The sequence below is a fragment of the Rutilus rutilus genome (assembly GCF_951802725.1).
Source record: "Rutilus rutilus genome assembly, chromosome: 15".
Lineage (NCBI taxonomy): Eukaryota > Metazoa > Chordata > Actinopteri > Cypriniformes > Leuciscidae > Rutilus > Rutilus rutilus.
The window spans coordinates 34,044,476-34,072,254 of record NC_140220.1 but is presented as its reverse complement, the minus strand read 5'-3'; the positions used below and the strand labels follow the sequence as shown (position 1 = coordinate 34,072,254).

At 38.6% G+C, this 27,779-nt stretch overlaps 1 protein-coding gene across 2 annotated transcripts in view; it reads left to right on the top strand.

The window, feature by feature from the left end:
• Positions 1 to 27,779, top strand: part of nbas (NBAS subunit of NRZ tethering complex) — a 201,533-nt gene that overhangs the window by 150,348 nt on the left and 23,406 nt on the right. For both annotated transcript variants that reach the window (XM_084431969.1, XM_084431968.1), the window contains exon 49: positions 25,990 to 26,129. In XM_084431969.1, the coding sequence (XP_084288095.1) occupies positions 25,990 to 26,129 (140 nt within the window). The remainder of the gene's footprint in view (positions 1 to 25,989; positions 26,130 to 27,779) is intronic.

Genomic DNA, 27,779 nt, shown 5'->3' with positions numbered 1-27,779 from the left:
AGTTTATTCCAGTGAACTGCTAGATCGAGACTCAACTTTGGAAAGATGCAGGTATAGATTTTCTGTATTTATAAATGTGAACTTTTTTTCTTTTCTTTTTTCTAGCAATTTTTTTTCTAGCTGTAGGCTAGACCAATATATTAGCAAGACAAAAAGTAGAAAATTTGGAAATGTGAACTTGGTGCCCTTAAAACTGCTGCTACTGTTTGGGTTTATGCATTAAAGCATAATTTTTTCCATATACAGTTGTAATCGAAATTATTGAACTTCCATTGCAAGTCGGGTTTATGGACAACATTTACAGACTTTCAGCTGTTTGCAGTGAACAAATCAAACAAAAGTAATTGAAATAGCTCAACACAACAAATATTTCAAGTGGTTGAAAATGCAACTTTTAAAGACTTCTGCGGTGTCAATATTATTCAACCCCTTCATGGCAAGCGTCTTTAGTAGCCTACTTAGTAAAACACCCTTTTTGCTATTATGACCAGCTTCTGGCAGCGTTTCTGAGGAATCTTAGCCCATTACTCATGAGCAATTGTGTTATCATTAAAGGTATAGTGGAGGATCTTTCCGAATTTTAGATAAGACCCGCCCTCTCCACTTTTTGAATAAGTTTGATTGATTCACCAGAGTGATTGACAATTAGGAGGACCAATAGTATAGGTGATCCACCCGGAAGTAAAAAATCCTCCATTATACCTTTAACATTAACCAAAATCATTAGATCCTGTAAAAATTGTTTGTTGTTAGTTTATGATGCTTAATACTGAAATTGAAAAGTGCTTAAGTGATGTTAGTGATTTGCGTTGTCTAATAAGCTGCTATATGATGCATTGTTTGAAAAACTTGTCCAAACTAACGTGATGTTGCAAATTCTCTTATTGATATATTTGACCTCGACAAAATATTTTCCAAAAGATATTTCAGAAGAAATTTGATTGAAATGACCTGCAGTATCTGTCTCTTTCTCTGGCAGTTTCTGCCTGCGTTTTGCATTGCAATGCCTTTTTTTTTAATCAGATCCTCATCCCGATGGCTTATGGCCGTGGATATTTGTGTCTTAATTTTAGCCATCCGTCTTAGCCTAACGGCAACAAAATGTCACGGTCCCTGTGAGCGTTTACTGTTCGTTTGGCTTAGGACAGCAGCTTTGTCAGTCTGAATTGAGAATCTTTATTTGGCAGCTCTCCGTGTCCCAGATTCCCTTGTTTACTTGGTTTCTGAAGCAGTTATTGATGTAATGAGTGCAAATGAATGTTAGTGCTTTGGTGTGCGTGTGTGTTTTTGGGATCAGGCATGAGGTGTTATCGTTGCCATGATCCTTTGACTTGATTAACTGGACTCATTTGTCATGTTTAGAAGCTGTCAGTGTTTAGGTTAAACAGAAGGGTGTGTGTGTGTATGTGTTTGTGTGTGTGTTTAACCGCAGATCAACTTAATGACTAGGGTTAATGTGGTCATTAAAACAAGGTCTTCATTTTCCCTGGAGTGCATGCTTAGCAGTGCCATTTTAATTTCTTTATCTAGAGTGTGTGTGTGTGTGTGTGTGTCTGTGTGTGTACTTGGCTGCTTGTTGATTACAGAGGAAGAGCTAAATGCACCACATTGAAGCCTTCTTATTAGTTACTAGTCAGTGAGGTTGCCGAGTTTATTTTATAATATTATAATTATTTACTCTATATTATTATTATTATATAATGTTTGTGAAAGATGTCTCACCAAGGCTGTATTTATTCAATCAAAAATAGTCAAAACAATAATATTGTGAAAAAATTTTACAATAAAAAAATAATCTATATTTTAAAATGTAGTTTATTCCTTTGATGGCAAAGCTGGATTGTCAGCATCATTACTCCAGTCTTCAGTGTCACATGATCCTTCAGAAATCATTCTTATATGCTGATTTGGTGCTCAAGAAGCATTTCTTCTTCTTCTTCTTCGAAGAAAAATGAAACAAAAGCACGCACATCAATCTCAAAAGGGTGCTCGACTAAAAAACAACAAGTAAAAAATAAAGTATAAAGTCGGCAACACCTAAGCTCCAAAATTATCAAAAATATTTATTATCAAGACAACTATCGCATAGCGGTAACGTTTCGAGCATGCAGTCTCTTCGTCTGATGAAGAGCCTGCGTGCTCGAAACGTTACCGCTATGCGATAGTTGTCTTGATAATAAATATTTTTGATAATTTTGGAGCTTAGGTGTTGCCGACTTTATACTTTATTTTTTTCTTCTTCTTCTTCTTCTAAAGTTAAAATTAAATTTGTGCTATGTAATATTTTGTGTGGAAACCATGATATATATTTTTTCAGGAATCTTTGAATCTTGAATAGAAATTATTATTTTCATTAATAGACCCCAAACTTTTAAATTATGTAATATAATATATTTTTTAAAAATTTCTGTTTTCATCCGAATCTTTTCTTTTATGTGGTTATTTTCACTTTGGATTAATTATTCATGTAAATGTGTTTTGTATCCTGTGCCATTTTAGTGTGGAGAGATTCTTTGACTCTACAGAAATATCACACACACACATTTCTGTGTCTTAAAAATGTCAGCGTGATGTGACATCAGACCCACTGGCAGTGTGTCAGCTTCGGTCTGTCACAAGCGCTCTTGTCTTTCACACGTGTCTCTCTCCTCTGTCATTAGCCCCGCCTCCCCGGCACTGCCCGGGGCCACGCTTACATCATCTCCCGCTTCACAGGCTTCAAGTGTCAGTAAGTTTCACTTGCTGTACTTTTGCTGCATTAACTTCCCACGGTCTTAGTGAGAGTTTCTCCACTTCTAATTCCTTGAAATTCCTCTAGTTTCAGCTAATCTTTTTTTTTTTTTTTTTTTTTTTTGACATTGTATCAAAGTCACTTTCAGGAAATGTCAGTTCACTCATCAGCCATATTTGCAGTGCCTCCGGGCAGCTATTTTGGGGATGCAAGACCAACTACTATCTACTTGAATAGGTAAATACTGAAATATCAAATTGACATTTAAAGAACATATTTCAAATCAGCAACATGAACACTCCCATAAATATTGTTTCTTATCCTCAAATAGCATTAAATAGTGTATATTTCAGGTTTGTCCAGCCAATGTGTATGTGTAGTCCAAAGAGTGTCTCAAGACACTAACTGTTTCTATGGGAACCGCAGCTTCTTTTGGCATCAGCAGTGACGCAATGACTTTACCAATTGGCGATTGGCTGTGTTATTTAGAAGCCAGGATTGATCGCGATATATTCATAGACAGTAAAAGAAATGGACACAGCGACCCCATTGGATTCAACGGAGACAAAGTGAAGCCAATTAGAAACTCTTACTTCCTGGGGGTCCAGCGTACTGCGCAGACTCAAACTGAGCTCGACGACGTAGATGTGACGTGAGCAAACCGTCTGTCTTCTAGTAGCTGTGCCAAGATCAATCTGAATCATTACCTTCCGAAACTCGCAGAGACGGAGAGCGTGATTATGAGCTGTCCATGATCTTGGAGCAGGAGAAACTTTTTGTAGGTGTTCTGATTAATTACTTTGTCATTTTGCCTCCACGTCCTCCCGATTGCTCGCGAGCTTCTACTCCTGTCCATACGGTAATTTCTCTACTGTGCGACAGAGAGTCGCGTGGCTATGACGCAATCGTTAGCCTACTTTTACAAAAACTGCTTCTACAGGGCCATAACGTAAGCTACAAGGTAATGGAGCCTTTTATAGATTTTCGTGTTTCTTTAGAAATAAATAATGGACAAATGGAGTCTTTAAACGCCTCAGATGTGAAGTTATTCGCTGTCAAAGTGATGCCAAAATGAATGGGAGTCAATGGGATGCTAACTGCAGGTGGGGTTCCGCTAGCCAATGGCGGCCCCCGGGGGTACCTTCAAAATAATACAAATCCCTGCCCCCCTGGATATATTGCGCACTGCAGTTTCTCCCATTGATAGTAATACAAGTGAACCTCCATCCCCAGTATTGTTCCGAATATAAGACGATCCTGATTATAAGATGACCCCCCTTTTTCAAGATGTACCTTTTGGAATAAGGCTTTTTAAAGACAAAATCTTGTCTTTTATAAAGAAAATACCTTTATTCGAAAATAATTTTCATTTTGTATATTTTTCATGTCAATTTTTGTATTGAAACTATGGTAAATACTGGTAAAATGTACATTCACATTTAAAAAAAAAATTGTTTTGTTTTTTTGGCATAGCTTAAAAATAACCCGTAGCTCATCTGAATTATATAACAATAACAATTAGGCTATCTCATAGTGGAAACCATGTAGCCTAGCAAATTATTGTAAAATTAGGTACCGTCTTACGTTTTAAAATCACGTACGTTGGAAGATTGGTCCCGTCAGCGAGGCACACAAACATGACAGTCACGCGGCTGTTAGACGGTAAGCTTTTCTTAGACTGTTCTTTTTGCACTCGCGATCTTCTAACATTACACTCTGACACACCGTATTTCTTGATACACTCGTTTTACACATATTTGGCGCCACTTATTGTTGTGGGTGTATTATTGACGTAAAATTCTAGACCCCAAGTATAAGACGAACCATTTTTTTTTTTTTTTTTTTATGTATTTCTAAGAAAAAAAACATCGGCTTATATTAGCGTGCTACTTCTGCTATATTAAGCTATGGCAAAGAGCATTATGTTAGTATTCAATTCTGAATTTAGCCATAGCATTGTGAAAGTGAATTTTAATTTTTCTTTTTTCTCAGAAACAAAACTGCTAGAAGGGATAGGTTAGGGTTAGGGTTCAGACGAGGGTGTTGAAGAAAGTGTGATGGAAGAAATTGCAGTGAGTGGAAAAAGGTTACACAAGAAGCTTTCAGGAGAGGCAAAATGTGATTAGGTAGGTCAACCAGTTGGTTCACAAGACCATAGGATGTGCTATTTGTCAATTCCACCCTTTGCCAAGCCTGTACTAGTGCGGTCTTTCTCCCAACGGTCTATGCAGCATTGCGTCACCAAAAGTGCACAAGGTTTGAGGGCATGTTGGACTGGGAACAATGTTGTTGCAGTCTCTTACCTTACTCTTAATATCATAGAGCACTGGTTGGTTGATAAGAATGTTGTTCCAGGACCAACAAAGGCTTTTGATCCAGGAGCATGTCCTACTTTTGTAAATGACATTAAGTAGGCATGAGGTCAGGTTTCCAGAGGTTTGAATTCAGGTGTTCGATGTCTTAAAGGTGACTCAGCTTTGACATAATGTCCTCAGGAATCGAGAGCACACTGAACCTGGGCTATATATGGAAACGGTTTTACCTGCGGCAGATTTATGCCCGCGCTGAGAAGATACAGTGGGTTTTACGTGCACCTCATCACACACAGACAGCCGTGATCCATCAAAGACCTCTGTCCTTGGCCTGGAGCTCCATTAGCATGTGGTCATACTGTATGTGACTGCAAGAGAGAGGCAAGAGTCATAATGGTTAAGTGGGGGGAAGTTACTCCACCAACATTTATAGAGACATTGAACTCCATTTCTGAAATCCTGCTGTTCAATTGATTTTTTTTAGTTAAACAATAATGATCTCAAGGTGGTAGTATGCATATCATGGAAAATCACCATTTTTATTAGTCTTTTGAAAGAAGATTCAATGTACTATGCCATACTGTTATTTCAAAGAGTTCAAAACGCCCCCAGTTCACGGTTTATGAAAATACACTGCAAAATGAATATGCAAATTATGACGTCAGAACAAGCACATTGAAGGTCGAGAAAGACTATATTAGAGCTTTCTGTTGGTCATCGTGTCAAATTCGTTTGACAACCTTGAACCTGTTGCAGAATCTGCATAGGGAAATCTTTCACCCTCAAGCAAAATTCCTGATCGCACATATTCCAATTGAAATGACCCATTTTTGACTGCGAAAATTCGCAGAAAAGCGATGAATGTGAACGTCGTCTTTCTCAATCAAGCTATATAGCAATCTCTATATCTGTCAAGTCAAACCCCTTTGATCTACAACATTTACCGGAAGTACCCCATTTAATATTTCAATAATTTAACAACACATAAACATGTTAAACGATTATCTGATATTGGTTAATGGTCACATGACATGCAGTTAACAACACATAAACATGTTAAACGATTATCTGATATTGGTTAATGGTCACATGACATGCAGTTAAACAGTTAAAATAAAGGGGGGGAAATGATTTTTTATTTTTATTGTATTTAATTTTTTTAGGATTGAATTAATTATTAGCTGTTCATCAACTCATGAACCCCCTGCAGTTCTTTTACAAATCACAGTTTGGGAAAACCTGATTTATGTGCAGAATATGTCAAAATCGTCTTATCTTCTAGGAATATTCACTTTTTTTGTACACTTGTAGCTAATGTTTAGGGTAGCTCACTGTATTTTAAATTGTTAGTAGATTTTAGTTTGGAGAGCTGCAGTTTTAAAGTAGCTTGTCATCACTGAATACTACATCATGTGAAAAAGCAAGGCAAAAGTACTAGATTTTAGAAATGATCGGCCCTGTCTTAGCTGAGTTTACAACTTCACTCACTGACTCTAGACAAGACTAGACAGATCATTTGGTTTTTCTACTTCCTTTGATCAAGGTAGATCTCCATTTTCTCCTATGCTGTAACTGTGAGTACATGTTCCTCTCCGCAAAGTCCTTCATCTGAACGTCTGTTCTTTTAAGACAGGATTAGAATATCAAACTCCTGTGTTGCCCATCCCGCAGTCCCCCAGTGCTGGGATTTGGATCAGCTGTACATTGAGAGCACAGGGTAATCTCTGACTTCTGGCTCTGCATAAATCAAAGAGCCGACTTAATATTTAATTATGCTCCAGGTACTTCTGCCTGTGTTCGTCATCTCTTTCTCTCTCTTTTTCTCTGAAGCTAAGAGGAGCACATTCTGCCTTTGTAAGGGACTGCCTGAACAGCTAATCACATACAATCATGCTAACAGCAGTGAGGTCTCCCAGCTTAACAGAGTCAAGTGGTGTTTCATTAAAAAAAGAAGGGGAAAAAAAGACAAAACGCAACATCTCTGGATATGAACAGGTGTGGAGTCTTGTTGGAGCTGTGGCGCAGCTGTTGGCGCATGTGCACTGGGTTTGTTAGAGCTGTGGTGCAGTTTGTCCAATGACAGGATACATTGTGCTCTTAACTGCTCACATGACCACATACTGTGACCATTTTTTGTCACATATATGTCAATGCTTTAGAAAAAGTGCAGTGCCACTTTAATGATATGGCAGGTTTTTCTGAAAAAACTTTTTCCCAAATTTGTTTAAACTGTCTTTATATACCAATACATAATTAAAATGTAAGTACTCTGAAAAAGAGAGTATAAAATTCGAGTGTCTGTAGTCCTCTCAGGGCGCAATAAACACAGCTACTTATTTCCATTCGGAACGAATGAAATGATTGGCTGGGCGACTGTCACTCTCCCTCGTTACCATGGCTACCACCCCCGCCGCTACAGGAGCTGCCCACATGCGCGCGCCCGTTTGACTCGAGGAGGGGAAGAGGCACGGAAGCTAGGAAGAATCACAATTATGGCAGAGAAAGAGCAGTCAAGATTCCCAGTACCTGCATATACAGTCAGCGAAGGTAATGGGAAACCGTGTATCAATGCAAATGAAGATTGCTCATTTGAAAAAGCTGAACACCGAAACTGAACCTTCTTTGTGTGCTCATTTATTTATTGATTTGAGTTTACATGTGGATAGGGTTCCAGCGCGTCATGGAAAACCTGGTGTTACGTATTCCCTGGTTTTGTGTTTCATGTGTCTTGTTAATTGGATTTTTAGTCTGCATTTTACCCTGTTTCTGTTCCTGTTCCTGTTTCTTGTCCTGTGTGCCATTTTTGTAGACTTCTAGTTTTTATTTCATTCCCAGGTGTGTCTTGTTTGCCTATTACCTCTCTAGTATATATACCCCAGTGTTTCTTGTGTTCGTTGTCGAGTCTTGTCCTTTCATGGATGTTTGTTTGGTGCGCTCAGTTCTGTTCCCTGGTTTTCTGGTTTCTGTGTTGGTTTATTTTGTTAATAAACTCACTGCGAATGGATGCTCCGCTCCCTTGTTTTTGAGTTCACCATACATTACACCTGGTAAATTGATGACCAATTTTCCAGTCCTGGAAAACACATGGAAAAATGTCAAATGTCCTAGGAAATCTTGTTGTCCTGGAAAATTATTTTAAAAATGTTCGTATTTTCCTCTAGCTGAGAATCAAGAGTTTATCACTCCCTAAAACAATAAATGTTACTAGTGAAAAGTGCTATGTTCTGGGGCATTGAGTTTTGACACGGGAGAGGAGTATTTTAATGATGACGTTTAGTCTCGTGTTGCCCCTTTCAGCAGTAAGCTTGTAATTAACTGTCAACTGGTTAGCATTAGCATTGTTAGCATTAATTCAGTAACTTGCTAACTAATTATTTTGATATGGTAAAAGCTCAGGGTCTGCACAACAAGTTTATTGCCAAGTCGATACTGAAAATGTGTACATTTTGCAGTCTTTCTGCAGTACTGAGTTTAGTTTCAACCCGGTCCCTGCTTATAGGTGGCTCTTTTCAAGTTCTCCTCCGATGCATATCCTCTCTGAACTCTCTGTGAAGAGTGTCAAATGTTGTGTTTTTTCAGCATTTAGTATTGTAGCCAATTTTTTTGTTGAGCGCGTGAGTGCAAAGGCCAATCAGAGGCATTCGAGTTTGTCAGAATCTGCCCAATAGCACTCAAAACGCTAGAGATTTTTCAGCACAAGTTCATTGGCTGAGTTCTTCACGCTCGCGAATCCTTTCATTACAGCCGACACGACGTATATAAGAGATTCACTGTGCAGTGTAGCCAGCTTAATTGATTATAATGGGAGTGCAGAACACAGGGAGCAAGCACTGAACTGAAGTGATTGACAGGTTCAGTGATTATAAAGGGAGCGCTCTTTGTTTGCTGTCTGTATATAACCCACTCACAATTTAAACCACTTTTATTTTACTGCTCTGAACACACGGCCAGGTTTCAGGAGTGACAACCGTGTTTAAATGCGGGATTAAATCCAAAATTGTTTGATTGTCCAGGCCAAAAATGTCTGGAATGTCAAAATTTATGAAAAACGAATGCCATTGTAGTCAAAATTTTGACTAAATTAAAAAAAAAATGCTGGGTAAAAACAAACAGGTGTGTCTAGGAAAGGTGAAGAAGTGAACAGCTGTTAAATATCTCTGTAAGTCAGTCTTATGTAGAACATATGTAAAAGAGGTCGTTCGTTTTCTGATTAGGTCAAGCGCTCTTATTCTCTCTTCCTTTCCTATAGTCTTCTGGGCTTTCCAATGTATAATTTTCTAGCTAACTGGTGCATAGCAAATAAGGGTCAAGAGTCTGATCTGTCTACTCGACAAGAATCGGGGAAAAAAGCAAGCAAGAAAGAAAGAGGATGGCAACGCAGTGCACTGTATGTGAAGAAACAGGTGTTTGCTTTTAATTTGGCTCTCTTCTTCTCTCAAGCATTGACTCTGAGACTTAAAATTTCACAGCATTTTTTTCGCTGATGGAAAAAGCATAGTGGGCAGTTTAGAACATTGATCTGTCTCTAGACCATTGGGAAATGATTAGTGTGTGTGAGCATTTGTGCATGTGTGTACAGTAGTTGTCGAATGATTCTATATTGGGTCTATAGTTCTTGGTGTGTGATCAAGGCACTTTTCACCTCTCAAACACACTGCCACTGTCTCAATGACCTTTGCCGCCTTGAGGGTGAGCACAATGAGTTTCCGTCAATATGTTCCAGCAGCGCGTGAATGACTGTTCGACTGCTCTTAATAACATTTGAGGATGGTTTTTAACAACATCGCAGAATAGTGTCTCACTCCACTGAGCCGTACCGTGCATTAGTCCTAAATTGGACATAAGCTGAAACCTACAGAAATTGAAATGAAAACTGACACAATTTTTCAATATTCTGTGTTAAATCAATGCTTTGCTAATCACTCTTGTCTGTCTTTTTTATTATTTGTTGAAAGGAAACTATGAAGCAATGATACATTCCTCCCTGAAGAGCATTTGAATTATTTTAATATCTGCTTAATTGCCATAATCTGCTTCACTGAGCTGAAATGCAGGCGTTCTAAAGAGACGCTGAGAAAGAGAACAAGTGGTGTTTCTTCATTTTCTTTCATAATCATCTTCTGTCAAATCATGGTAATCAGGTTTTTTTTTTTTTTATTTTTTTTTTTTATGTATGTTAAATATAAATATATAAATTACGAGGTAATATTTAAGTTTTGAGGTTTTTGAGCAGCGAATGTCAGATGTGTTTATCCGTCATTAGAACAGTAGCAACTGAGGCAATAAGTGCATCACACAGTGTTTATTGTAGCTATGGGGGCTCTCAGTTTTGTTCTGTCATTTGGCCAAAATCTCATGTTATAAAAAATGAAGTGCTTCGCACAGGCTCTTTAAGCCCGTATTGGCTATGGTTATAATTTAACAACAAATGCTTAGACTAAGACACTTGTCCACTCATCAAATGTGTTAAATCAATCATAATGGACACAGCGGAAAGATTCATACCTTACAAAAAGTCAGTAAAAGGACCACAGTGGCTATCAGATGCAGTGATTGAAATTGCCAACAGGAGACGAGCAGCCAAAGACATTAACAAATATATAGGGAAACCAACAGATTTATGGGGAAAAGAATGACGAAATATGGAGATACGCAATTTCCGCCCGATGGATCGACAGACAGTAGATGGATGGATAGATGTGTGTATGTAAATTTCTAAAGATTGTTGGAGGTTATTTAACATGCTCCAATTCGAGGTGTGTTTTAGTTTTTCCAGATTTGATTTCCGCCTCTTTCCCTGGGGTAGCTTCAGTGTCTCAGAACCTGCTAATCTCTGTGGATTTTCATTCACAACCGTCTCTAGAGCTTACAGACAATGGTGTGAAAAACAAAAACATTGGCAGCTCTGTGGTAACTGGAAAACAACCAGCCGTTACGACAGTGCCATCAATGACAGCATCTCTGAATACATGGGTCCGCAGCAGCAGAGGTTCAGCTCCTTTCACAGGCAACGAAAAGATGGACAGATTCCAGAAAACTCTTCCTGTTTCTGACAAATCTCAATTTCTGCTCTGACATACAGATGGTGCAGTCAGAGTGCAGTGTATGCAACATGAATTCATGGATTGGTCCTGTCTTGCTTTAGTGATTTTGGGCTGGTGTTGGTGATGTAATGGTCTTGGGAATATTTCGTTGTTGTTCATTATGCATTTTATAGTTTATCTCCCCATCTTCTAACGTCTACTTTCAAGACTAGCACCAAGCGGCAACCTCCCTGTCTCTCTCTTGAAACCAACACGGAAGTGAATTCAACGGCAATTCATCGACTGGCCGCTTGAGGCTGGCTGCAGAAGTGAGTCGAATCTGTATCTCCCCCATGTTAAAATACCCAACTTTACAGCAGAAAAAAACACGTTTACAGCCTGGTGCAAAAAGTGGCTTTGGTCTATATAGCTTATTTTTCCCTTCATGACAACTGTGAGGAGGGTCTTTTTTTTTTTTTTTCATTTACATTATATTAAGCCTTAAATTTCTGCATAATTAAGGGTGTCCACTTTTGAGTGACAGGTGGATTCCAGCTGCAGTGGTCATTAGTCATCATTAGCTGTTTATCTGCTGTCTGCTAGCCGTCACGTTACCTCAGGTTAATTGTCTGACTGTAAAAATAAATAAATTCGGGAGTGACGTGCTGACAAGATGGCGACGGTCGGCCACGCCCACTTTAGGCTTCAAAAACGGTCTTCAGAAACCTACGGGTGACGTCACGGACACTACCTCCATATTTTTTTACAGTCTATGACTAGCACACATATTCTGAAATAAATGTGTGCTGACATCATGTCTGCATGGACCAGGATCTGGACACTGTCCTAGTCAGGCATGATGTTTGAAAGCAATTTGTCTGTCCATACTGAAAGTGAATTTGTGACGTGGAACATCAACAACAACCAATCAAACCATAATTACTAGTTATCTGGAAAGAGATTTTGGAGAGTTTCACCTGGCACAAAAATAGAAACAACACAGTGTAAGAATATTATTATTATTATTATTTTTTAACCAAAGATCCAGGTTGTTCTGGCAATAAAAGACTCTCATCACAGCGGTTTCGATTGTCACCCTGCTGTGTTCGTTGGTGACGTAATGGCTGTTGGTTTGCTGAAAATCGAATAGTTTTTTACAGAAACACTCAACCTTTTAGTGCACCCAACTGGTACACCTTCTCACCCCCTCTCCTCTGAATATTCATGAACCCCTCCCATATGTATGCATAATTAATTAAATATGTGAAAGAGACTGAAATCTCAACACAAATGGCTTTTATTATTCAAATGTTGAAATATTAAATGCCATTATGCACGTTTTCCAGGTGGGAGCATGTCAAGAATACTCTGGAGTGAAGCTAGCATTTCTCTTTAGCATACAAGGGTAAAAGTGTCGTTTCAAATGCTTGCGTTCTCGCAGTGTGATATGGATATTCATGTTCATGTTATAGTTACAGTGAACGTGGATAGTTTTTTTTTTTTTTTTTTTTTTTTTCATCAGGTGAGAGACAGACAGATCTTGAGATTTTGTATTATTGGATACATTCTCTGCTATGCCTTTATAACAACTCTTTCAGGTTAACACTTGCAGGTAGATGTGTTGCCGTTGTTTTGTAAGTTACAGGATCAGTATTGGTCAATATACTGGAGTAATGGCTGCTGAAAATTCAGCTTTGCCTTCAGTGAAGTAAATAACATTTTAAAACATTAAAATAGAAAAGAGTTGTTTTAAATTGTAATATTTCCCTATATTTCTGTTTTGACCGAATTTTTGATCAATTAAAAGCCGCCTGGGTGAGCAAAAGTTTCAAAAATACAATCTCTTAATGACCCCAAACTTTTGAATGGTAGTATTTGTAGAAAATGTAAGTTAGTTAATCATCTGAGCATCTGGAGCTATGAATAGTTTAATTTGTCACCTTGAAAGATTCACACAGATTTTGACTGTAAGCCTGTCTTAACATTGGAGTAACGTACTTTGATAATTGACAAAATGTAAATGCTTATGGAACTTGAAACAGGGTTTTCTTGTTGTCTAGTCCAACAGATAGTCCAGATATCATCTTAAGCCTTTTGGTCTAACCAAGTTGAGTCAACGATTGTTGCGAGCACAAGCCTGGTTCACCAATGCACATTTCTCTGCAGCAACATTGGACACATTTTTATGTTTTTATTTTTTTAAGGTAGTCTCTGTCATAACCTTTTGAATTAAGCTAACAGCTAGCTCGTATTTCACTAGGCGCGTTTCCATTACAGATTTGCGCAAAACTTTTTTTTTTCTTTTTTTTTTTTTATATTGTGAAATGACATTGACTGATCTTATGCGACTAAAACTTAATTTTTTCCTCTCGCGATAAGTAAAATCATTCCAAAAACCATGGCGACGGATGTTGGTAGGTTTATGTACTATATCCCAGCCACCGCACTGGCCATTATTATTAATCGAAGGAGATGTGTGTGTGTTTTCCAAGCATTAATGGTAAGGAACGACCCTTATTATACTTGTGAGCGGCACATATGAGGTGTTTCTGGGTGTTTCTCCCTCATATCTGCTTCAAGGTCTTGATTGTGGCATTTATTTGAGGTTTAGAATCCAGTATTCCTGTAATTCTTTTGTCTTTTATGAATTTAATAAAGAACTCTGTCATCTAGGCTACGTCAGGTGACCTATAAATGCGCAAAAACTGTTTCCATTGCAGTTTTGTGAAATATGTATCTTTCGAATTGCCTGAAAAACCACCTCATGCGAGCGTAGAAACTTTTTTGCGATAAATGCGCAATTGACGTGTTTCCATTGGCCGTATTTTCAATTCGCAATTTCAATTTGCGCAATTTGAAGGGTAATGGAAACGCAGCTACTGTTGCTTTTGTCTGATTGGTGTCACCTGATTTTGTTCACATTTGTGTAGCCTAGTGCATAAATATACAAGTATAATTGTATAATATGTTACTTGGTGTGTCTTTTTATCTTACACCTTTAAACCTGTGATTATTCAGGTAGGGTAAGGACAGTCAAATCTAGCCTAAACCGTGAATTATTCATTATTTATTGAAGTTCTTCAGGAATTACGTAAAACAGTCCCTTGTTTGTGGTTGTTCTTTTTTGTAGTTGTAAGTAACGTCTCACAGGTAATAATAATAAATAATAAAAATAACAATACAAAGCTGTTAATGCAAAAATGTGTCTCTTGGTAGGGTGTCAGGTGTCCTGCTTTACTCCTCAGTCTTTTTATACTTCTTTTTGGGAAATTCCAATTCCATATCAATCTCTGAGACTCGTGTCCAATAGTCGGATGTCCTTGCGCCTTCTCCTACGCTGTTTGTCTTACACTCTTCTCCTTCCTTACTGTAGTCTTTGTCATTCTTATCTCCGCTTGTGATTTTAAACCTTCTCTTCACCCCTGTGTTATCCCCCTGTTAACCTTTGTGGCAAGCAAAATAACATTTATATCAATATGAATATCAATATTCAAAACAAATAGCAATTGCAATCTGCATTCCATACACAGTGTCTTCATTCAGATATATAGATTTTGTTAAATATATATCCAGCCCATAGATTACAGCTGCCAGACCTTCTTTTAGACCAAAACTCATAACCGATTCACAGACATCAGATCCCTCCGGCTTTTACGTGCAGTCATGCTGACACACACTTCTGCACCGACAAACACATCATGCATTCCCTGACATAAGCATGCAGCGCCATGCTAGAGCGCACATCACAGGCCGCTGAAGAGGTACGGAGATTGCGCCCTGGAGTATCAGTCTTTGGAAACTCAAGGGCCCTCCAGCCCGGAGCAGTCGTCTTTGTACAGAGCCAAAAGGATTTGGTTTGTGTGGGTGTGTGTGTCAGCCTTACCTGAAAATCTCCCTCTTATGGAGACACAAGTTCACTTGTTCTAATGCACCGGTTTTGGTGATTGGCTCCTACTCTTATGTCTTTTGATTCTTTTCTTCCTCTCTCCTCCCCATTCCTTCCTCTCCTGTCTTTTTAAACTGAACGACCTCTATCGCTTCTGTACAGGGCACAGGGGAAACGGTGGAAGTTAGGCAGCAGGTCAATGAATATTAATAAGACATTTTGCACTCCTTCTAAAGGCCAGGCACGACACTTCTTCCCCCCCTCTCCCAGTCCTCTTTCTTTCTCTCCTTCTGCTCACCTTTTCCACACGGTCTTTCATCCCTCCTGTGATATCACTCCATCCTCAGTGAATGAACAGAATGAGTTGTACTCAACATTGACCTTATAGGCCCCTTGAGGCCACAGAACCAAGATGTGTTTTTTTGCCTAATAGCAATGCATAAAATAGCACTTTTCAGTCAGAAACAGCTCTGACACTCTTATCAGCAGACAACCCAAGTATTTATTATTATTATTATTATTATTATACCATTTCAGCCACCTTTAAAATATTTAATAATATAATGAATAAATATACAATTATTTTCTCTTTTTACATGAAAATGGCTCAGGATTTATTTATTTCGTTATAAAAATTAAAATCAAATGAAAATCATACATTATAAATAATGTTAATTATATTCATTGTAATTTATAAATAATGAGCTCAATATATTTTTAAGTAAACTGTAAAAGTCCTTGCACGCCGAGTCCCAAATTCTCGTCTGAAATTTTCGCGAGTTAAAAAATAAATACGACCTAACGTTGTTTCAATCGCGTTTACACACTGGCTCCAAAACTTTCGTCCGTCATGAAAAAATTCAGGTCGGGTTCGGATTTTCTGCATTTTCTGCCACCGTAGCAAGAATTTCCACAGCTGTTTTGACAATTCAGAGCCACCGAATGACGAATACGAAATACTTTGTAAATCTCAGTGTGCAAGGACCTTAATATTCAATATTTATATACTATTAAAAGTAATGTATGTTTTTATTTATTTTTAAATAAACAGTAATATTTCATATTAATTTAATAATAATAATAATTATTATTATTATTATTATTATTATTATTATTAATTATTAAAAAATGTATTATTAAAAAAAAACATTTGGTTAGCTTTAACAAATAATGCCTAACTAAGAACAACAATAATAATAATAATAATAATAATTTTTTATTATTATTATTATTATTATTATTATTATTTAAAAACGAATTAGCTAAATTAGCGACATATTTTAAATTATTACATGGCTTGGTTGAATTCTAATGTAGAATGTGGTCTGTTATTTCTTGATAACAGACCGCTGCTAAGTATAACACACCGTTGCCATGAAAAACAGAGCGTTGCTATGGACCAAGCATGCCGCACAAGCCCTGAAAAGCGAAGCCAAAACGTCTCGATCGCCCCCCGGTGACTGGTCCTAGTATAGGTCATAAACCCCGCCTCCCCGTGTTATTCAACGGGACGTGAGACCAACTAAACAATTTAATTACACTTCAAATATCTTTTTTCCGAAGGTGGTTTCTGTCATTTACTGTAGCTTTTATCACACTGATGTAAATTCAAGGGTTTGTTTTTAAAATAAGTTTGTTTTTAGTTAGTTATTTGATGCTATAAAAACGGTGGTGTGACGTCATGATTGACAGCTGTGATTGACAGGTTCTCTGAGCGAAGTAGTCACTGAAGCACCAACAGACTTTTTTCCGGGATCTTCGGAGGACTGAGGAGATTGGAGCTTTAAATGTAATATCTAAATTTCTATAATTAGTTATTTCACACCGAGAGCGAGGACGGGGCCTTGATTTCGCGGCTTTACTTCCTGCTCACGACTGCGCAGGTCTGGTCCCGAAATCGCTACTGCACAGACTCAAATCCCAAGATGTCAGCGCCATATCGGGACACTGGCGGCTTCACTTCTCACCAATGGAAGAGAGCGAAGGGGCGTCGTCCATATTTTTTTACAGTCTATGCCAAGGGTTCTCAACCCTGGTCCTCGAGGGCCACTGTCCTGCAGAGTTTAGGTCCAACCGTGATCAAACTAACCTGCCTGTAGCTTTCCAGTAATCCTGAAAGGCTTAATTAGCTTAATTAGCTGGCTCAGGTGTGTTTGATTTAGGGTTAGAGCTAAACTCTGCAGGACAGTGGCCCTCGAGGACCAGGGTTGAGAATGCCTGGTCTATGCTATGGACGCAGGATTCTAACCGTAGAGACGGAACGGACTATTTTCTTTAGCAGAAGCAATACAATCGTTTTTAAATCAATATTTTGTGTCAAATTATTGATATATTTGGTAGGTAGCCATGTAATAAGCGGGATAATGTAGAGCGAGGCGGTTGTTATAGGCTGATTCAAGATCAGGTCCTGATCAGGGTTGTATTCGCTATAACAACCACCTCGCTCTACATTATCCCTCACTTAGTGTACCTCATCTGTTTTGAATGCTGGACCCCAGAATGGGATTCTTTTGTGCTGATGTTCCCTTCAGGATGCATGACTATCTTAACCAGCCTTGCTTTTAAAAACCATGTCTGTATTGGGCCAAAAGTTAGATCTGCACCTGACCAGCACGAACCGGAATAAACCATCCTAGCGTGTAAATTCGTGCTGGTCTAAGAGAGATATTTCTGCAGGTTATTCATAGATGTGGTGCAAAACACATTTAGGACTTAGAGGAACCCTTGAAAGGTGCATTAGTATTTCTCTGTTTTTGGCTCAAAATGTTTCTAGACCTCAAACTTGAACTTGATGATGAGTTTGACGTCATCACATGGTCCTCCCTTCTTCTGATGTTCAGGCCCGACTGAGTCTGTCCTCTTTCATCCTCAGACCACGACCTGGCGGAGTCTGAGTTTTCCAGTTCCACCACGAATCCCTTTCGTTTGATAAATAGAAAACAAGATTTCAATTATGGAGTAATCCCTTTTAAGGGCTCATCTCCTGCATCTCCTCCCTGCTCTGAGCTCAGGATGGCCTTAATTTATTCATTATGCATAAGCTATTTATTATTCATTTTCTGGTATTCTGTCTGCACATACTCTTCAGAGCGGTGTTATGGAGAGGAAATCAGAGAGAGATGAAATGTCTGTTTTTTATTTGAGCCACGTCTGGCTGGTTTGGTCAAGCACTTTGCCTTGTTATGATATCTTTCTCTCTCTTTCTTTCTCTGCTGGTTTTTGCCCGATGGCAGAACTGGCCGGAGATCACTCTCAGAAATTTGCTGAGCGTTGTAATTGACTTTGGCTAGGTTGGAGGCCAGAGGTGCTATACATCTGTAGTTACGCCTCAAAAAGACTTATGATCTAATCCCAGGGTCGGCCTGTATTATACCAATGTAAGCTGCCTAAATACATAGGCTAATGTGTGTATGCTGATGATTTGCATATGCAGGTTTCTCTGAGCTTCTGTGTGGTTAGTGCACATGGTCCAGACATGTGGAACTGCAGCAGTGAACCAGCAAGACACAGAAAAACTGAATGAGAGAGAACTTAATGGGATAGTTCTCCCAAAAATAGTTGGGTCCAATGTTGTTCTTGTTAGTCTTGTTTTGGACACTGTGTTATAGTGTGAGTAATGTCAGCAGTGGCAGAAATGTGTTTGTGTTCCAAAGAAGAAAGTAAGTTATTCTCTTGGAATGGCATGAGGGCGAGTAAATGATGAAAGAATCTGTCTATCTATCCATCTATCTATAGTTCTTTCTCTCTGTGTCCAATGTAGTTCTATCTGTTGTTGTATCTGTCTTTATATCTGTCTGTCATTCTATCTATTGTTCTATTCGTTAGTCTGTATCTCTATCTATTGTTCTATCAATCAATCTCTCTGTCGTTCTATTTTTCTACCTGTCTGTCTGTCTATCTATATCGGTCTATTATTTAAAGGTATTGCGGAGGATTTTCTTTTTCCGGGTGGATCATCAAGACTATTGGTCCTCCTAGTTGTCAATCATTCTGGTGATATGTTTACGTAAGGCCATCGTACGTGCTCGTCCCTAGGTAGTTTTCGCTTTCTGCGCATGCGCACTTTCGGGTGCCTCTGAAGAAAGAAACAAGACCAGAGTGTTTTTGGGAGAATATTCAATTCGCTAAAAGCACAGGTTGGGCTTCCCACTGATGCCTCAGTCGCGAAGTTTCCACTCGACAGGTAAAGTTTGGCATGCTATTTGGAGAAATCCATTTAAAATCACTGCTAGTAAAAGTTAATGTAAGCAATGATTAGCGATGCTAGCCCTGGCACAAGTCACGCACCGCAATTTGTCTAAAGTAATTATGACCAAATGGTAAAAGGTATCACGCTGAAATGTTCTAAAACCTTGTGTGTTCATTTTTGATAATTCCAATGTGTTCACATAGTATTTATTACACAAATGCAACAAGCTACTTCTCCATTGCAAATCATGTCTTGAGTCCTCACTCAATCGATCAGTATAATAAGTAAATAAAACACGGAAGGGCATTTGACATTTTGTCTTGCATGAATGTTTTTGAGTTAGTGTTTTTGGGAGAATATTCCACACGCTGGCGTGCGCTGAAAGCACAGGTTGGGCTTCCCACTGATGCCTCAGTCGTGAAGTTTCTACTCGACAGGTAAAGGAAAGTAGGCTTGTATGAGCCATGCCAACAGCAACTTGTAAACAGAGCGTGCACGAGGAGAACTACTGTAGGCTCGTGCATGCTCTCTCATGCACACGTTTAATAGGCGTTCCCTCTCGGGAGCAGGTGGAGTGTTGCGCATGTGCATTTTTTCAAAAAGTGGAGAGGGCGATTCTTTTCTAAAATTCGGGAAAATCCTCCGCTATTTAATCTCTCTATCGTTCAGTTTACTATCGTTCTACCAATTTATCAGTAGTTCTGTCTATCATTCTGTTTATTGTATTAACTGTCTGTATGTCTATTATATCATCGATTTTTCTCTCTATCTATTGTTCGACCTATCTGTAGTTCTGTTTGTCATTCTGTCTATCATTTTGTCTGACTGTCTATTGCTCTCTTTATTATTCTGTCTGTCGTTCTACCTATCGATCTGTTGTTCTGTCTGTCGTTCTATCTATCATCTATTGTTGTATCTGTCTGTCTCTGTCATTCTGTCTATTGTTCTATTTGTCAATCTATATCTCAATCTATTGTTCTATCTATTTATCTATCAATCTATCTGTCGTTCTATTTTTCTGTCTATTTATATCGTTCTACCAATCTATCTGTAGTTCTGCCTATCATTCTGTTTATTGTATTAACTGTATGTATGTCTATTATATCATCTATTTTTCTCTCTATCTATTGTTCGACCTATCTGTAGTTCTGTCTGTCATTCTGTCTTTCTATTGCTCTGTTTATCATTCTATCTATCATTCTACTTTACCTATCTATCTGTAGTTCTGTCCATCTTTCTGTCTGTCATCCTGTCTGTCCATTGTTACATCTATCTATTTCAATTCATCATAGTTGTTCAACTCATCATTGTCTGTATTGTGTATTTTAGCATCACTAGAATGCTCTATTGACCAATCAGCACGCAGGATCTGGGAACTGGGAACTGGCAAAGGTTAACGTGGGAGTTTTGTGCAGCTGCCCGTCTTCAGCTGTTTTCTCTCTATCTCTATCTGTTCTGAACTCTTCCTTTCAGAAAAAGAGTTGATGTTAATGCCCGGGAACTCTTTTTTTTTCTTCTATTTTCTCTCCCCCTCCCAATGAGTGGCTGTCTGTTGCCTCTCAGATCAATTTGCCTCTCAGCAACATGGGCAGCTTAAACAATCTGTGAATGTGTGTACACGTGCATGTCCAATTCTGTTAATGCGTTGATGTGTAGACCTATTCATGAGCCTACATGCGCAGTTGGACTAGCTATGTCTAGCTATGGCAGATTTGGCTTGTTATTGTGCATTTATTGTGTCTAAATACTACATTGATCAATAGAGATCCATCTCCTCCTTGGCAAAACTACTTCCTGTCTCCTTCCTAGTGCCGGCTTGACAGATTAGAAGCTTTGTAGCCATTGAAGTACAAGCGTGCCGTAAAACAAAAGGGACCCAGTCTTGTTCTGTCCAGTTAAAGGCGGGTAATTACCAGCCAGCCATCTCTGATGTTTACAGCAACTGTCGATGCTAACTGTCTGCTCTTTTTGCATTTAGATACACGAGGCAAAACAGCAGAAGAAGCCCTTTATATTTCCTTCAATCTGTTAGTTCTTTCCACAGGCAGCCTTTTACTATTTGGTGCTATGTAACTAAAAGCCCCTCACAGTTCGAGTGGTATGTTTGCGTGTGTGGGTAGGCAACAATTAACGGTCACAGGCTGAGATGGAGCCCAGCCGAGTTTAAAGGAGCTACTCGCACCAGCACCACAAATCATTGTATATGAGAATTTACACACTGACAGACACGAGCGCAGACGCACACACTGAACTAACCCTTAAATGTGCAGTTGTTGTGTGTCTGCGTGTGGCATGGAGATTTCCTGCAGGCGGGGGAGAGCTGGAGTGGGCGGACGCCTTGAAGTGTGGCGTAGTTTGATGGCATCGCCGCAAACTCATTCAATTTGTCTAAGGATCCCCCTCCGCACGCACACACGCAGATAGTGTTTTGGCAGCGTGGGCAGATGCTCTGAAGCAGGGAGAATGGTTGCACCAGCGCAGGATCTCTTCCTCTCCCCTGGGGGCTGTTTTAAAGGATGATGGGATACTGGAGGGCGGAGGATGTGTCATTTTATTTTATTCTCATTTTTCCCTCCTGCCCTGGCACTGATGTGCGTGGACGTAGTTCAGTGAAACAGACCCGCTTTATTCCACGCTTTGTCCTCTTCTAACCTGCCCGTCTCTCTCGTTCTTTCTCTCAGAAGTGTGTGTGGGTGATTAGAGCGTGTGGATCTGTCTGGCTTTGCTTTTAGCACAAGCTGTCATTGCTTCTGGTTTTAAGCATATATTCTACTAAGTGTGCACTGACTAATGTCTCTTGGGGAATTTTGCATTTGGAAGGTGAAGATGGCCACAGGAACCCTTCGACTTTGTCACTGATTAGCTTATGAGTTTTTCGACCTGCCATCCACAACTGAGAACGTTGTCAAGGACATCGATGAAGCTTGGCAGAGGATTAGGCATTTGAAGTAACACCTCAGAGAAGTGCAAATTTCTCTGCTAAAACCCCAGCCTGCTCTCTCCACTGAAATGTCATGCTTTACAGAAAGGGTCCACATACTTTTCATTTATTTCCAACTTAGTTAATTGAAATAAGGGCTTATGAAATGCTTGAAATTAATTCTGTACGCAAATATAAGTTTACACTGAGAACTTTGTCAAGGACATCAATGAAGTTTGGCGTAAAAATCACTTTACAAAGATTCATTATTCTAAACTTATACAGTGACGACTATGCAGTGTTATTTTGCATTTCATAATTCAATTTCTGTACATAAATACTGTGACTTACCTGAAAAACATAGGCTGAAGCACCATTTAATTTGTATTTATCTATGCTTTTAATTTTTTTAATTTTTTTTATGCAGATTCACTCCCCTACAAAATCACCCCAATCATTCTAGAATGATTCGTTCTTTCCAAATTCATCTTATGAAACTGTTTTCATTTCGCAATATTTATCGCAGAAAAATAAAATATCACAATGTCAGTTTTTTTCCCAGTATCGTACAGCTTTAGTTAGTAAGTGTTTGTGTTTGTTTTCTAACCACAACATTTCAATAGGGAACTGAAGGGCCTCGCTTTGCCAACTCATTTGATCCAATTAGAAGAGAGACTGATAGTTCTCGGGAACACAGGCTCCGTTTAGGTGTTGTCTCAGTGGGTATTCTCAGATCATAATAAATGTAGGTCAAACATGATTGGCTGTAATGAGTTTATTAGGCAGGTTATTAATCGGCTGAATGTGTAGGATGGTGGGTGAATGGAATTATGGTGTTGAAAATACTCAGGCCGAAGTGTCAGCTTAATTGATTTTCACATCAGTGAATAACGGTGAGACAGGAGACAGCGAGAGAGTGAAAGGAAGTGTGGGAATTAGAGAGATTCATGCCAATATGATGAAATTGTTGCAATCGGTTCATTCATTCCATACGTGTGGGGTGTGTGTGTGTGTGTGTGTGTGTATATATATATATATATATATATATATATATATATATATATATATATATATATAGTAGGGCTGTCAATCGATTACAATTTTTAATCGATTAATCACATGATTGTCATGAGTTAACTCGTGATTAATCGCACATTTTTTTATTTGTTCTAAATGTACCTTAAATTAATACTTTTCAAGTTAGTAATACTCTAATCAACGTGGGCATGGATAAATATGGATGCTTTATGCAAATGTATGTTTATTATTGAAACCATAGTCAACATAGAGCATGAAGACGAGACATGTTTCAAAGGTCATAGATGTTTTTCAAAGAACTTGTTCATGTCTATTAGACACATGTAGAAATTACAAAGAAATACCAGGTTCCCATTACTTCTCTTTCTTTGCACTGAGCAATTAACACAAACATGTTTAGATTTTTGCATGACAGGGCAGCTCTTCTGAAAATGCTAAATGTACATTTATTATTAGGCTACATTATAGTTTGTCTCTCTCTGTGCCCATTTTGATGAAGCTAAATTCTCAATAAAACGGTTTTCATTGGTATATTTTACTGTTTCTGTTGTCAAACAACGGAATGAATATGAAATGGTGACTGAAACGCGACCCATTAAGACATAACCAGCTCTCCCTTCCAAGATGTTAATCTGCACAATAATCCTGATAATCGAGCCGTCGTCTGATGAAATCAAATACACATAAGATAAACACAATATCTGTTTTGCGATTTCGGCTATACTTGCATGTAAAATTAGAGAAGCAACATCATATCTGTGTTTAACTGAATTAAAGCGGTGCTCCTCTCTCCAGCGCGAGACGCAGAGAGAGAGCGAGAGAGAGAGAGGCGCGCGCGCGTGCTGGGAGAGCAGTACCGGCGGTACCGGTAGATTCTCAGAAACTAAATAAGGTTTGGGCGCTTTGTTGAAGGGAAAAAATCGCTAAATGGGTCTGCAATGTCGCTAAGTTGGCAACACTGTGTATCTCCATTTCTCCAACTAGGTTTTGGGCCACGGGTCAAACAGAAAATATGCGCTGCGTTAATCGAGCGTTAAAAAAAATAGTGCCGTTAATATGATTTTGCGTTAACGCGTTATTAACGCGCTAACTTTGACAGCCCTAATATATAGGTATGAGATTCAAGAAAAGTGTTAGTTCAAATAGTCATGATGCTACTGGCATGTGTATAGACACATATTGTGTGTTTATGAACTCAAACCAATCAGTTGCCATATCCCTTAGTTTTTTACTCCAACTGATTTTTTTTCCTTCTCCTCAGTCATTTCGATGTGTGTTTTGCCCCCTTGAGTTTTTAGCTATTTTCTGTAATTTCTTGGAGCATGCTGGTACCATGCCATGGAATGGCTCTTTGACATTTTTTGTTTTCCCCTCAGAAATCAGACATTTTCTCAGCTGTTAAATTGTGCTCCCGTTGCACTGAAGGGAAATTAATTACTTTCTCTCCCCGCCTCCCTCTTTTGGAGGAGAACACAAGAGTCACCACAGGGGACAATTCACTCCTTTTGCCATAGAAGTCTTTCCATTCTATATGTGTGTGAGTGCCAGTCTAGCCATTTCAAGTCCTCTCTCTTCCTCCTTCCATCTTGCTTGCTTTGTCTTTTCATGTTTAGTCCTTCTGCTATCCCTGCGTTCTTTTGCCAGCTCTCTCCATCTGTAAACATGATGTCTTACCTTTTAGTGCTGTAGCCTGAAAGATGTTCTGCCTCTCACAGATTTAGTCTTAGCTTATGATTAGCTGATAAGCCAAATACTTTATCTTCTGCCTTCAGTCTCAAAGATTTGCATATTTACCACACAGGTCATGCATTTCAGAGTTGCACTTGGTATATAGCTGTTTGCAGTCCTAAAAAATCGGGGAGAGAATTAGTGTTTTCAAGCCATAGATTTCCTCAGGAAGTTTTAATGAGCACAGTGCCCTCCACTAATATTGGCACCCTTGGTAAATAAAATAAATTGCATTGTTTATCCTTTTGATCTTTCATTTAAAAAAATTCACAACATTTTATCCTTTCATTGAAGTAAAACAGTTGAAAGTGGGGGTATAATGAAGTATAATGAAGTATAACTCACATTATATATATATTTTTTTTTTCTCCAATGCATGTTAGCCACAATTATTAGCACCCCTAGACATTTTGATGAGTAAAATATCTCTGAAGTATAGACTTGGGATGCACTGATACCACTTTTTCCAGAACGAGTCCGATACCGATACCCATTTTCACTGTATTTGTAATATTTAAGTATATTGGGTAGAGAAACCAAAATAATATGATTCTTATTTTAATAATAAACAGTGTTTTGGGTTTTTTTTTTCAGGTAGTTTTCAGGTACAGAAATTTGAATAAAGTAATCAAATGTGAAATAACACTGCATTAAATATAGATGGATATTTATAAAGTTACAAAACTTATTCTGTTAACGGCAGTGATTGATTTCTTTGTCTTTTGTTTAATTAGCATTAAAACGCAGCAGCAGGTTTATTAGGCTGCTGTCCCTTTAAGACCGAATGCACGGATCCAATATGAATACTGTCTACATTCAGTTGAGGTGTAACCGACTAGGTTTGCTAGATACTCACTAAGATGGGCGTTTGTGTGAATTCGTCCATTCTGACGCAAGACGTCAAAGAGAACTCAGTTATTGCGGGGTTTTCGGGGGGCGCGTGCTACGGATGTTTGCGTTAATGAAACTTACTGACCTGCAAAAGTTCTATAATAATGTCGGGAACCACTTGTTATACATAAATCATGTAACCGTTCTTGTTTTACTTGCATATACGATTTGGTTTTGATCCAAACGACACGTGTGCTGAGTGAACGATCCGCAATCAAGAGCATTCAACAGAAGTCTCTCTCTCTCTCTCTGCTTCCCTCCCTTTTCTTAGTGTGAGATGAAAGATGTCGAGAATGAAGAAAAGCGAAACTCCTTGTTTCTGGAGCTGTTGGAGTCCAGCAATAAATGGGAGGAGTTTCAACACCTTATGCTCCTCCTACAGGCATGGCCACCAATGACTGACAAGAGCAGGTGAGACTTTGGTGCTGATTTTTAATTTGACATTTTCACTTATAAAATTGAGGCATAAGCTGGTCATTATCGCAAAATAAACCCTAACAGGATGATCAGGACAAGATTAGACCTGATATTATCCTGCAGGAGTTCATTTTAAAATAATAACCAGCTGAAAGTACATTATCCTACTAATTGCTGAGTTGGAATATTTTATTATGTGAGAAAGAGTGATAAGAAAAACATGTAAGAGATTGGTTGCCAGGGACAGCTGTCAGATATACAGTTTAGCGGTCATTATACGAAATTTCTGACCACAGAATGCCATGATTGACCAATCAGAAACAAGTATTTTAAAGAGACCTGTACACAACTTTTTTTTAAAGGTATTTAAAGCAAGCTGTTTTCTCATTAGATGTCTTTGTATTGGAGTGCTATTAGACCATTAAGTGTGATCGCAGGTTTGATTGAGGTGAATTGTTGTGTATTATAGAACTGAATGAGTTTTTGAGGTTAGTCGAGGCTGGCAGAATGTGCGCTGATGATCGGAGAGCCGTTCCGTATCCGGATCAATAGACAGAAACAGCGAATATAAGCTGGCTGATTATGCATTGTGCCACGCTTTCAAATAGCTTGAGGCTTTTTGTTTTCATGAAGAGTTTTGAATTAACATTCTCAGAGAAGAACACAGAGCGTTTGTTGTGTGTGTCAATGTGTCCGTGTGAGTTTGTGTGTTTGTCATTATGCTCTTTGGCATTTAAACAAAATGTGAGTTGGATAAAGGCCAAATGTAGAGGGGATAAAAGAGAGTTTGACTATACATTCATTTGTTCAGGGTTCACACAGACATTCACGGGTGACCATGTGTACCATTTGTGATCACACAGTGTACCGGGTGTGTATCTTCACTTAAGACTTGCACATTTGCTGTCTCCTGAACACCTGTGTTGTCGCTCCTCATTCTGTCATGCTTTAGTAAGTCCCAGAAAAGGCCATCCTAATGGAAATCTATTTAAATCGACACACCGCAGAGCTCTGGGTGGCAGCTCTTTCTAAGAGGATACATGATACTGGCCACACCGTGATCGTTTTAAAGTATCTCTAATGTTTTAGAGTTTTTCCCCTCTGAACCTTTGCTTGCAAAGTCTTAAAGGGATAGTTCACCAAAAAATACAAATTCTAAATGAAAACTTCATACATTTACATTTACTCTTAACAAGAACTGAAATTGAAGTTGTGATTGCATCTATATTCATGTAGTATCCATAGATAAGATGTCATTATTCACTCACACTAATATCGTTCCTTACTTAAATGCTGTTTTTCCATGAAATATAAAATAATTTTGTCAAATCACTCATTTCTTTTTGTACAGTGACCAGACAAAAAAACGACTCGTATGATATGATCCAAATCGTCTGAAGTCATACGATATTTATAAATATGGTAATGGCACAGATTGGATGTCACTAATATCAAACATAATTGGCTTTTTGCATTCCTCGTAACCAAACAAGACATCCGGCCAGTGCCATGTGAGATTTGAGAGCTTTGGCAGCTCAACTTAAATTTCGGTTTATGGCTTCAGAAGGCTTGGAATACGCTGCATGAGTTATATAGACCATTTTATGGCACCTTTTATTGTGCTTTTATAGTTAAAATCGTTGT